At 42.0% G+C, this 12000-nt stretch overlaps 1 protein-coding gene across 1 annotated transcript in view; it reads left to right on the forward strand.

Moving 5' to 3' along the window:
* RIMS1 (regulating synaptic membrane exocytosis 1) overlaps positions 1-12000 on the forward strand; it is a 293279-nt gene that overhangs the window by 83197 nt on the left and 198082 nt on the right. The window contains exons 4-5 of the mRNA XM_040430037.1: positions 1308-1433; positions 3512-3574. Of these exons, the coding sequence (XP_040285971.1) occupies positions 1308-1433; positions 3512-3574 (189 nt within the window). The remainder of the gene's footprint in view (positions 1-1307; positions 1434-3511; positions 3575-12000) is intronic.

Here is a 12000-nt window from a genome sequence, read left to right on the forward strand (position 1 = left end):
TGACAGGACCGCAGATCCCAGCTCTCCAGCAATGATCGCTTCCATCTGTATTGATGGAAGCGCTAACTGCTTCTGGCACCCCCCTGAGAGTCGGCACTCAGGGCGGACCTCCACCCTTCCCCCTTAGTACACCATTGTGTGTATGTTCCGTAAAAATGCTTTGAAAAATCCATCAGCAATGCAAGTATGTACGGCCGCCCCCTCTCCATTGTATATGCCAGACACTTGCATTCTGCAAATATCTTCATGACTGTTTTTATGTATAACGTATTGTAAACTAACCACGCACAGTGCGACCACACAGCGAGGATGTTTTAATGAATGAGCAGTTCAGATTTCAATTTGAAAATATAAAAATGTCCAAATCAAATTATTAAAGTCATCTTAATTAATTATGAGGCGTTGGAAAAGTAAAGGATCTAGTATTCTAGAGAGAACTGTATAATACTTAAAGTGTTTTTTATGATCCTTTTTAGAGATGAGCGAATTTTAGCTTATGAAATTCGTTCATACTTTGTTGGTAAAAGCAGAATTGCATTATGGATTCCGTTACCACGGACCATAACGCAATTCTATGACGGAATGAATAACGGAATGCCTTTAGAGGCATAACGGAAACGGGACGGATCCGTTATGCAGCTCATAGACTCCTATTATGACGGAATTAATAACGGAATGCCTCTAAAGGCGTGGTAACAGAATCCATAACGCAATTCACCTTCTACCAACAAACGAAGTGTGAACGATTTTCAAAATATGAAATACGCTCATTTCTAATCCTTTTATATTGATGGCCTATCCACAGGATAGTGCATCCATATTTTATCAGCCGGGGTCCAACACCCCGCACCCCACCCATCAGCTGTTCTGCAGTATTACCAGCACTGGAAGTCTGTGTCAAAACTATACAGCTCCATTTATTGTGCAGTGCTGGTTACTGCAACGTTGCTGCCGATTCCATCCGTACACAATGGACAGAGCTGTGCAGAACAGCAGATCGGGGGGGTGTGGACATCTCCCTGTCGATCAGATATTGATGACCTGTTCGGAGCCATCTTCTGTTCAGTGACATGAAACAGAGATCTATAAAACTTTTCACTATGCAGTTTGTAAGCTGTATTACAGAAAAACCTGAAAACATCATTGCACATATAAAGCAAAGTTTGAAATATTGCTATGGTATCAAAACTAACCGCCGTGCGTTCATGTCCCCACTCTTGTTTTGTCTCACAAATCTCTTTTTAATTATTTCTTTGTTAATGTTTTACTATAATGGGCGTTATTATTATGTGCTTTGCACCATGTAGGAGCCTAGATGAAATTCATCAAATGAGAAGATCACGTTCTCCAACAAGACACCATGATGCCTCCCGCAGTCCAGTTATTCATAGGTCCAGGGACTCGGACAGTCAGTATTTGTCGGATCAAGAAAAGTGAGTTTATGTTACAGTATAGATTAAATAGACTCTAAAGAGACATGTATTTTATTGTACATACAGTACATACCTATGGCGCTATCTGCATAGAGAAAGGTTATCTAAGGTTAGTCTGTTGACGTAGAATCGACCTCATGTAATAATCTAGTAGTATATACAGTAACCAGACCCATATTATAATGTGCACTATCATCTCCACAGTGATCTCATTACTAGTGTTAAAGGGCGTTTTCCGCAGCAGAAGGGGGTGTCATATTGCAGGATCTGATCTTTCTTTCTGGTCAGTAGAGGATCAACAGCCAGGACCCCCCACCCATCGTCAAGGCTGCAGCACTAGTATTGTCAGTAGTGTTGAGCGAATCGAAGAAAAAACTATTGACTTCGATCTGAATCTCAGGAAAAATTCGATTGGCCACAAAGCCAAATTTCCTCACGCTTCGCGGCATCGAATAAATCTTTCCTGAAATAGCGGTAAAAAAAAACGTACTTCATCCATTTGCTTGCGAAGAGACCGTTGCGGCCATCTTGATTGAAGAAACCGTTTGACACCATAATGTCATCACGTCCCTACGCAAGATTTTGCGCGGTCTCTTCAATCATGATGGCCGCGACGGCCTCTCAGTGAACAAATGGATAAGGTGAGTATGTATTTTTTATTTTATTTTTTTAACCCTGAGTAACCCCTGAAAGGCCTCAGTTATAATGTCAGATGCTGCAATCAGCGTTGAACGCGCTACATACAATGAAATGTGATTCATGACAAAGTGAGGCCTCTTGCACACGAACGTTGTGCATCCGTTCCGTGCATTGGGGACCGCAATTTGCGGCGGCTGGGACGAATCGAGGCCCATTCAACTTGAAATGGTCCATGATCCATCCGCACAGCAAAAAAATAGTGCTTCCGTGGGGTGCCGATCCGTGCTTCCGTTCCGCGTCTCCATGATTCCGGACCCATTCAAGTAAATGGGTCTGCATCCATGATGTGCACAATGTTCGTGTGCAAGAGGCCTAATTCTTATTGAATTACATTTTTGATAACTTTTCTCATCTCCAGTTGTAAGTAATCTCATGGAATAAAAATTGTGGCATACTCCACCAAATTCTGTTTTAGGCCTCATGCACACAAACGTATTTTCTTTCTGTGTCCATTCCGGTTTTTTTGTGGATCGTATGAGGAACCATTCATTTCAGTGGGTCTGCAAACAAAACGGAAGTTACTCCATTTGCATTCCGTATGTCCGTTCCGCAAATAAAAAAAAATTGAAAATGTCCTATTATTGTCTGCATTACGGACAAGGATAGGACTATTCTATTAGGGGCCAGCTGTTCAGTTCTGCAAAATACGGAATGCACACTGACGTCATCCGTATTTTCTGTGGGTCTTATTTTTGCGGACCACAAAATTCATATGGTCGTGTGCATGAACCTCAGTTTTGTGATGATGTCATTTTCCAGTTCTAGGAACAGTATAGATCTAGATTAATTTTAAAGAGAACTTGTAACCTCTTTTGACTATTTTAGTAGCTACTTGCCTTCCCCACGTAATAACAGTTCTGAAGAATCTATATGTTGTGCCATTATTTTATTATTCCTTCTAGAAATTATGAATGAATTTCTGTCAGTTTGCAATGAAGGTACAGCTGGGTGTTACCAGTTGAGGGTGTGTCCCTGCATAGTTTGCCACTATCCAATCAGTGCTGCCAATGTCATACTGTGCAGGGAAACACCCCCATTGGTAAAACCCATCTGGACCTTCACTGCAAACTGCTAGAAATTCATTCATAACTTCTAGCAGGAATAATAAAGGAATGTCACAACAGAGACATAAAGATAGATGCTCCAGAATTGTTATTACATGGGGAATATGTCAGGAGAGGTGACAGGTCTTCTTTAAATGTTGTTAGTACGGTCAAACTAAAAGCAAGCCCTAACTTCTGTGTATGATGTGTAATAGTCTCTAGGAATGAAAGTTCAGTGTAACAATACTAGAGCAAGGATTTATCTTTGATTTTATGTTCCATAATCCGCATTAAATAGATGATTACAATTACTTGATGTTTTCTCTTGATTTCCAGTGAACTCCTTATGTTGCCCAGAGCAAAACGTGGACGAAGTGCTGAGTGCTTACATACTATCAGGTACCATACATTTCTGAGCACTTATTCTTTCTTAAAGTATGTGAATTGACCACTTGACTTTGAAAAAATTGATTTGATTTCTATAATAGAAAAGCAACAAATAAGAAACCAATTCAGATACCCCACCTAATCTCAGGCTGCAGATGAAGGGACAGCTCATGATGTCAAGAGGAAACAGCTTTTTTATCTCACCTCTATACTGGTTTCTGGCCTTTACTGGTTAACATAGCATTTAAGCAGGTGTCCACCAAAGTGACGATACACTGCCTGTTCAAAAAAAAAAAGGTCACACACTCTAATATTTCGTTGGACCTCCTTTAGCTTTGATTACGGCACGCATTCGCTGTGGCATTGTTTCGATAAGCTTCTTCAATGTCACAAGATTTATTTCCATCTAGTGTTGCATTCATTTTCATCAAGATCTTGCATTGATGATGGTAGAGTCTGACTGCTGCGCAAAGCCTTCTCCAGCACATCCCAAAGATTCTCAATGGGGTTAAGGTCTGGATTCTGTGGTGGCCAATCCATGTGTGAAAATGATGTCTCATGCTCCCTGATCTACTCTTTCACATTTGAGCCCGAGGAATCCTGGCATTGTCATCTTGGAATATGCCATCAGGGAAGAAAAAATCCATTGATGGAATAACCTGGTCATTTAGTATGTTCAGGTAGTCAGCTGACCTCATTCTTGGACCACATACTGTTGCTGAACCTAGACCTGACCAACTGCAGCAACCCCAGATCATAGCACTGCCCCCACAGGCTTGTACAGTAGGCACTAGGCATGATGGGTGCATCACTTCATCTGCCTCTCTTCTTACCCTGATGCGCCCATCACTCTGGAACAGGGTAAATCTGGACTCATCAGACCACATGACCTTCTTCCATTGCTCCAGAGTCCAATCTTTATGCTCCCTAGCAAATTGAAGCCTTTTTTTCTGGTTTGCCTCACTGATTAGTGGTTTTCTTACGGCTACACAGCTGTTCAGTCCCAATCCCTTGAGTTACCTTTGCATTGTGCGTGTGGAAATTACTTTAACTATTAAACATAGCCCTGAGTTCTACTGTTGTTTTTCTTCGATTTGATTTCACCAAACGTTTAAGTGATCGCCGATCACGATCATTCAGGATTTTTTTCCCGCCACATTTCTTCCTCGAATACGATGGGTCCCCACTATCCTTACAGTTTTTAATAATGTGTTGGACAGTTCTTAACCCAATTTTAGTAGTTTCTGCAATCTCCTTAGATGATTTCTCTGCTTGATGCATGCCAATGATTTGACCCTTCTCAAACAGACTAACATCTTTTCCACGACCACGAGATGTGTCTTTCGACATGGTTGTTTAAGAAATGAGAAGCAACTAATTGCACCAGTTGGGGTTAAATAACTTATTGCCAGCTGAAAGATAATCGCCCATGCAGTAATTATCCAATGGGAGGCTCATAAATATTTGCTTAGTTAAATCCAGGTGGCAACTTTTTTTTGGACAGGCAGTGTATGCCATAATGTATTGATTGATGGTGGTCCATTCTCTGTGACTCCACCAATCACTAGAATAAGTAGTCCAGAGTGGTGGTAAACACAGCACCCCTTTGTTCTATTGATATGTGTACTTCACAGCAGTTGGATCCACGGCGATCACTAAAGGTGGCCATACACATTGGACCCAGGTCAGCCAAACCTAAAGATTCTGGTGGGACTGGTCAACCATCTAAAGTCTTTCGGGTGTTCGACCAACATTTGTCCAGCCTATGTCAGCAGAAGAAAGGAACCTGACATGTTGGATATGAGTATTCTTGATCCATTGTTCTAAAGGGAGATTCATCACAGTCAGAGGTGTCTAGCATCTGCTTACAGTACTCCAGAGAACAGAGGCATACATGTCTATGAGGAGGCCAAGAGGAATAGCTTTTATTTAGCGGCTATTGAATGTGTATGGCCAGCTTCATTTATGACAGTGATGGTGAACCTTTTACAGACCAGTGCCCAAACTGTAATCCAAAACCCACATATTTATCGCAAAGTGCTAACACAATGCAATTTAACCTAAATACTACAGTCCAATATAGTATATCTTCCATGTACTTTATCATTTAGCTATAATAGCCTGCCTGCGGTGCTTGTGCTGTTCATAGTGCGCCCTGCGCTGATGAATGGCAGGAAAAGTCTAAGGCATATTAGCACACCATAGGCTTTTTCTAGGGTCTGGGTGCCCACAGAGAGGGCTCTGAGTGCCGCCTCTGGCACCCGTGCTATAGGTTCGCCACCACTGATTTAGGACATATCCTAGCATTATGCTAGTACATATTGGTGGAAAACCATCTAATCAATAATATGCCTGCGCAGAAATGCACAAGGGATATTTGCAATATTGGTACTTTTTCCCTTTCCATTCCTGCAGATTTCTTGCACAGTGCCCTCAACATTTTCTTTTTTTTAAATTAATGTAATTAAATATTGAACATTGGTCGGATTCATAGGCAACTCCACGGCCAGCTCAGGTATAGCTTGACTTTCCTAGCCGTTCAGTCTGTAATGATTTAGTATTATATAAAAAGGACACATTATAGTGACATATCTGATAAAATGTGTGATGTGACTCCATTGTGGGTCCTCCTATTAGTATATTTAGTATACTATCCTCAAGCGTTTACTCTCCATTCTTGCAAAGTTACTTGTATTTTCTTGTGAGACCTGACATAATGTATAATGGGGACAAGTGCTGTCTGGCTTGTGAAAGACTTATGTACACTGTATTTACTTGCACGTTTACTGCCAAGCTACACATACGGCTGTGTATAGAAGGGTGAAGAATCCATTAAAGGGTTTCTGTCACCCCACAAAACTCATATTTTTTTTTTTTGGATAGTTAGATTCCTCATAGCGCGATATAGGAGAATATAATAGTCTTACTTACTTTCATGCGGTCGATTCTTTATAAAACGAAGTTTTATAATATGTAAATGAGGGCTCTACCAGCAAGTAGGGCGTTTACTTGCTGGTAGCCGCAGCAGAAAACCGCCCCCTCGCCGTGTTGATTGACAGGGCCAGCCGGGATCTCCTCCTCCGGCCGGCCCCTGTCAGTATTTCAAAAATCGTGCGCCTCCTGGTCATTCGGCGCAGGCGCTCTGAGATGAGGAGGCTCGTCTCCTCAGCACTCCCTCAGTGCGCCTGCGCCGATGACATCACCGAAAGAGAAGACGTCATCGGGCCAGGCGCACTGAGGGAGTGCTGAGGAGACGAGCCTCCCTCATCTCAGAGCGCCTGCGCCGAATGACCAGAGGCGCGCGATTTTTGAAATACTGACAGGGCCGGCCGGAGGAGGAGATCCCGGCTGGCCCTGTCAATCAACACGGCGAGGGGGCGGTTTTCTGCTGCGGCTACCAGCAAGTAGACGCCCTACTTGCTGGTAGAGCCCTCTTTACATATTATAAAACTTCGTTTAATAAAGAATCGGCGCATGAAAGTAAGTAAGACTATAATATTCTCCTATATCGCGCTATGAGGAATCTAACTATCCAAAAAAAAAAAAATGAGTTTTGTGGGGTGACAGAAACCCTTTAAATGTGGACTTATGGACTACGAAATGTTTAGTACAGGCTCATTGCATATAGTAGTAATAAGGTCATACGTTAATATTTTTCATTTGACCACACAAATAGTACTTCAGGTACATCACTCCTTAAAGAGAACACCATCAATACCATATGGCAGATTCAAGGATTTACAATTTCCCTTTGCCTACTTACTGAAAATCCACAGAGATTCTTTTCCACAGCTTGTGAATGAGGAATTGTAAAAAAAGTAAAAAAAAAAAAAAAATACATTCACGTGCATTGCACTGTGCTGCTGCGTAAACTGCATTTAAAGTCCATAACAGATTCGTCACATAGTGCCTTGCAAAAGTATTTACCCTCCTTGACTTTTTTTGTATTTTGTTACATTACAGCCTTAAGTTCTATGTTTTGTTAATCGGAATTTTATGTGATGGATCAGAACATAATTGTCTAAGTCGGTGAAGTGAAATGAAAAAATATATAAATAAAACTATTGTTTAGAATTAGAAAACAGAAAATTGGCATGTGCGTATGTATTCACCCCCTTTGTTAGGAAGCCCATAAAAAGCTCTGGTGCAATAAATTACCTTCAGAAGTCACATAATTAGTGAAATGATGTCCACCTGTGTGCAATCTAAGTGTCACATGATCTGTCATTACATATACACACCTATTTTGAAAGGCCCCAAAGGCTGCAACACCTAAGCAAGAGGCATCACTAACCAACCACTGCCATGAAGACCAAGGAACTCTCCAAACAAGTAAGGGACAATGTTGTTGAGAAGTAGAAGTCAGGGTTAGGTTATAAAAAAATATCCAAATCTTTGATGATCCCCAGGCGCACCATCAAATCTATCATAACCAAATGGAAAGAACATGGCACAACAGCAAACCTGCCAAGAGACGACCGCCCACCAAAACTCATGGACCGGGCAAGGAGGGCATTAATCAGAGAGGCATCACAGAGACCTAAGGTAACCCTAGAGGAGCTGCAGAGTTCCACAGCAGAGACTGGAGGTATCTGTAGCATAGGACGACAATTAAGTCGTATGCTCCATAGAGATGGGCCATTACTTTCAGCTAAAAACAAAAAGGCACGTTGTCAGTTGCGAAAAGGCAATGTGGGAGACTCCCAAAATGTATGGAGGAAGGTGCTCTGGTCTGATGAGACTAAAATTGAACTTTTCGGCATCAAAGAAAACGCTATCTCTGGCGAAAACCCAACACATCACATCACACATAGAACACCAGCCCCACAGTGAAACATGGTGGTGGCAGCATCATGCTGTGGGGATGTTTTTCAGCAGGCCAGGACTGGGAAACTGGTCAGAGTTGAGGGAAGATGGATGGTGCTAAATACAGGGATATTCTTGAGCAAAACCTGTACCACTCGTGTGCTGATTTGAGGCTAGGACGGAGGTTCCCCTTCCAGCAGGACAATGACCCCAAACACACTGCTAAAGCAATACTTGGGTGGTTTAAGGGGAAACATGTAAATGTGTTGGAAATGGCCTAGTCAAAGCCCAGATCTCAATCCAATAGAAAAACTGTGGTCAGACTTAAAGATTGCTGTTCACAAGCGCAAAACCATCCAACTTGAAGGAGCTGGAGCAGTTTTGTAAGGAGGAATGGCAAAAATCCCAGTGGTAAGATGTGCAAGCTCATAGAGACTTATGCAAGCGGACTTGGAGCTGTGATTGCCGCCAAATGGTGCTCTACAAGTATTGACTTTAGGGGGGTGAAATAGTTATGCACATTGACTTTTCTGTTATTTTGTCCTATTTGTTGTTTGCTTCACAATAAAAATTAAAAAAAACATCTTCAAAGGTTGTGGGCATGTTCTGTAAATAAATGATGCAAATCCTCAAACAATCCATAGTTAATTCCAGGTTGTGAGGCACCAAAATACAAAAAAGTCAAGGGGGCGGGTGTGTGTGAATACTTTTGCAAGGCACTGTATGTAAATAGCCTTAAGGCTGTATTATACAACAGATTATTATTACCAATTTCTGTCCAATCAGACCAATTGTTGGTGTGTATAACAAAAGATCTGTGTGTGTAATAGGCCACCTGACCAAGGATTGGTCAGATAATCTCTCAGATAATCTGTTGGTGTAATACAGATTATCTGACACATTTTCTGATCAACCATTGATCAAATGGGCCGTTACACGCACAGATCTTTGTTATACACACCACTATTGGTCTGATTGGACAGAAATTGGTAATCTGATAATCTGTTGGTGTAAATGCACCTTTAGAGTGGCATATATAGATTAGATAAATGTCGGCCGAACCCCTCAATTACAGCAGGAATAGCCACCATGTAATGTTAACGCACTCTACACGGGCCAATGAGCTGGACAGATTATCGCTAACCAGCGTTACAATAGTAATGCTTGTTACTGATGATATTGCGGTGTAAATGCCGATTACACGATGAATGAGCGCCAAAAGATCGTTTCCCAGTGTCAGATAGTGCTGTGTAAACATGATCTGCTGCCAGGAAACACAGGACAGTATGGGGAAGAGCGATGGCACTAGCGATCACTCCTCCCCATACTCTGGAGATCGCTGCATCTAAACGATCAGAAGCGTTCCTTGCCGACAATCTGCTAGATCGTGTTGTCCCGTGTAAAGGGACCTTTAAAGAGGACCTGTCACCATCTCCTGACATATCAGTTTTAGTAAGTAACTACTTACATGCCCCATGTAGACGTTCTGCGGGCATCTATTCTTATGACTCTATGCTGTAGTATTCCTTTATTATTCCTGCTAGATATTATGAATGAATTGGTACAAGTTAGCAGTGAAGGTCCAGATTGGGTGTGTCCCTGCACAGTCTGACACTGGGCAAGATAATAAGATTAGATAATATCCTATTGTGCGGGGACACACCCACTACCAGCAACTACCCAGATGGACACAACCTAGAGTTATAGAAAATATTATTTAGAATTGTTATTACATGGGGAGTTCAAGTATGACAAGAGATGACAAGTCCCTTTAATGGTGATGGTCTCAACTCATAGCAGACATTGAAGAATGAGAATGGTCAGACATGTTGAATTTCAACACTCCTTATATTTTGTTCACAAATGAGATAAACCACTGTCTGGGGTGTCTGGCAGCGGCTTACTTCCTTCTCCCCGTTGAGAAAATCTGCCCTCCCAACTTAGCCCAGAATTGCATGTGTATGGGGGAGTTGGGGGGAATAGTCGGCAGCTGAATGAGTGTGTGTTGCTAGATGGTTTAGTTGTTGGGATCACTGTCAGCCCAGCTGATTAAGAGCATTTAAGTTAAGGCCATTTCCAACCCGAAATAAAATGAGTTATACTGCATGACCTGTATTGATTTGATGCAGTGCAGGTGATAAAATGTGGGGAAGAATTAAAGTTTACATAATTAAATGATAATAGGTTTTGTATAATATTAAGGTTAAACGGGTTTTCCAAGACTTAACAACTGGTGACCTATCCTCAGTAAAGGTCATCAGTATGGGATCGGTGGGGGTCCAACACCCAGACCCCCGCCAATCAGCTGTTCAAGAAGGTAGCAGTGCCCTCAGTAGCGCCACTGCCTTTTCGCTGCATTCCCTAGGCCAGTGATGACACGTTCATTGGTCACGTGGCCTAGGTTCAGCTCATCCCTATAGAAGTGAATGTGGCTGAGCTGTGATACCAAACACACCCACTATGCAATGTATGGTGCTATGCTTGGTGAGCACAGAGAAGGCCGCGGTGCTCACAGGAGCCCTCTCCAACAGCTGATCACTGGGGGTCCCGTGTTTCGGACCCCCACCTATCAGGTACCGATGATCTATCTAGAGTGTAGGTCATCAGTTGGTAAAAGATTTGGAAAACCCTATTTAAGAGAGGTTACCAGTGGTCTATAGCAGTTGCATATGATCGAATTTCGTAGATTTCACTATTCATCATTGTGCTGCCCATATTTTTTTTACTGGAATTGAATACAAGAAACAGATATAAATTCCCGGGAAAAAAACGTTGTGTTCACATCTGCGTTGGTGGCTGCGTTGGTAGATTCTGTCGAATTTGCCTGAAAGAATAGTGCAGAATGCCAGCAATTTTCTTTTTTCCCTCTAAAATGGTGGAACCTCAACAAAACCCATAAAGTCAATGTAGTCTATTGGGTGCTTTTTGGGGTGTTATCGTGATTGATTTGGCATTTGTGTCATTCTTGTTCCTGTGATGGAACAGAAAAATGGAAAGGCGAATGCAGATGTGAACAAAGCCTAATTTACACACCTTACATAGAAGGCATGCAGAGGATGGCTTGATACACTTTTTGACAAGTAAAAATATACAATAATGCACCTTGATAGAAATGTCAGATTGCTGCAAAACTCGACATACAGTTATGTCTCAGGCAGATGTGTAAATAATTACTAGGTTTGGTTTGAGTAGACCCGAGTCTTGCCACCATACGGCATAATAGTTCTTTCCCCCCTCTGCCCTATAAAACGGCTCTCAGAGGCTACCTTTGGGTAGTGTACCTCTTGGTGAGAAATCTTTGCTTGCTAAGGTTACTGATACAATACAGGAAGGCACATCATTGGACTGAGAAAAGCAGAATGATGGTTTCTATGAATTGTCTTCCATCTAGGCTGTTGTAACTTAACTGTTAGGAGGTGTTAGAACGGTGGTTACGTGTGGGCATGCAAACACTGTGAATAGGCACCAGAAAGACCACCATTACAGAGGATTGTTTGATCCATGAGCAACACCAACAGATTTGTTGTCCACCATCCAGTATGCACCTTCATTACATACTCCAGTCTCTGCCTGGACTATTTTCAGACACTTATCAGAGATAATTTGGTGTTACAGCACCCATTATATGTCTG

Source organism: Bufo bufo, chromosome 4 (assembly GCF_905171765.1).
Source record: "Bufo bufo chromosome 4, aBufBuf1.1, whole genome shotgun sequence".
In the NCBI taxonomy this organism is placed as follows: Eukaryota; Metazoa; Chordata; class Amphibia; order Anura; family Bufonidae; genus Bufo; species Bufo bufo.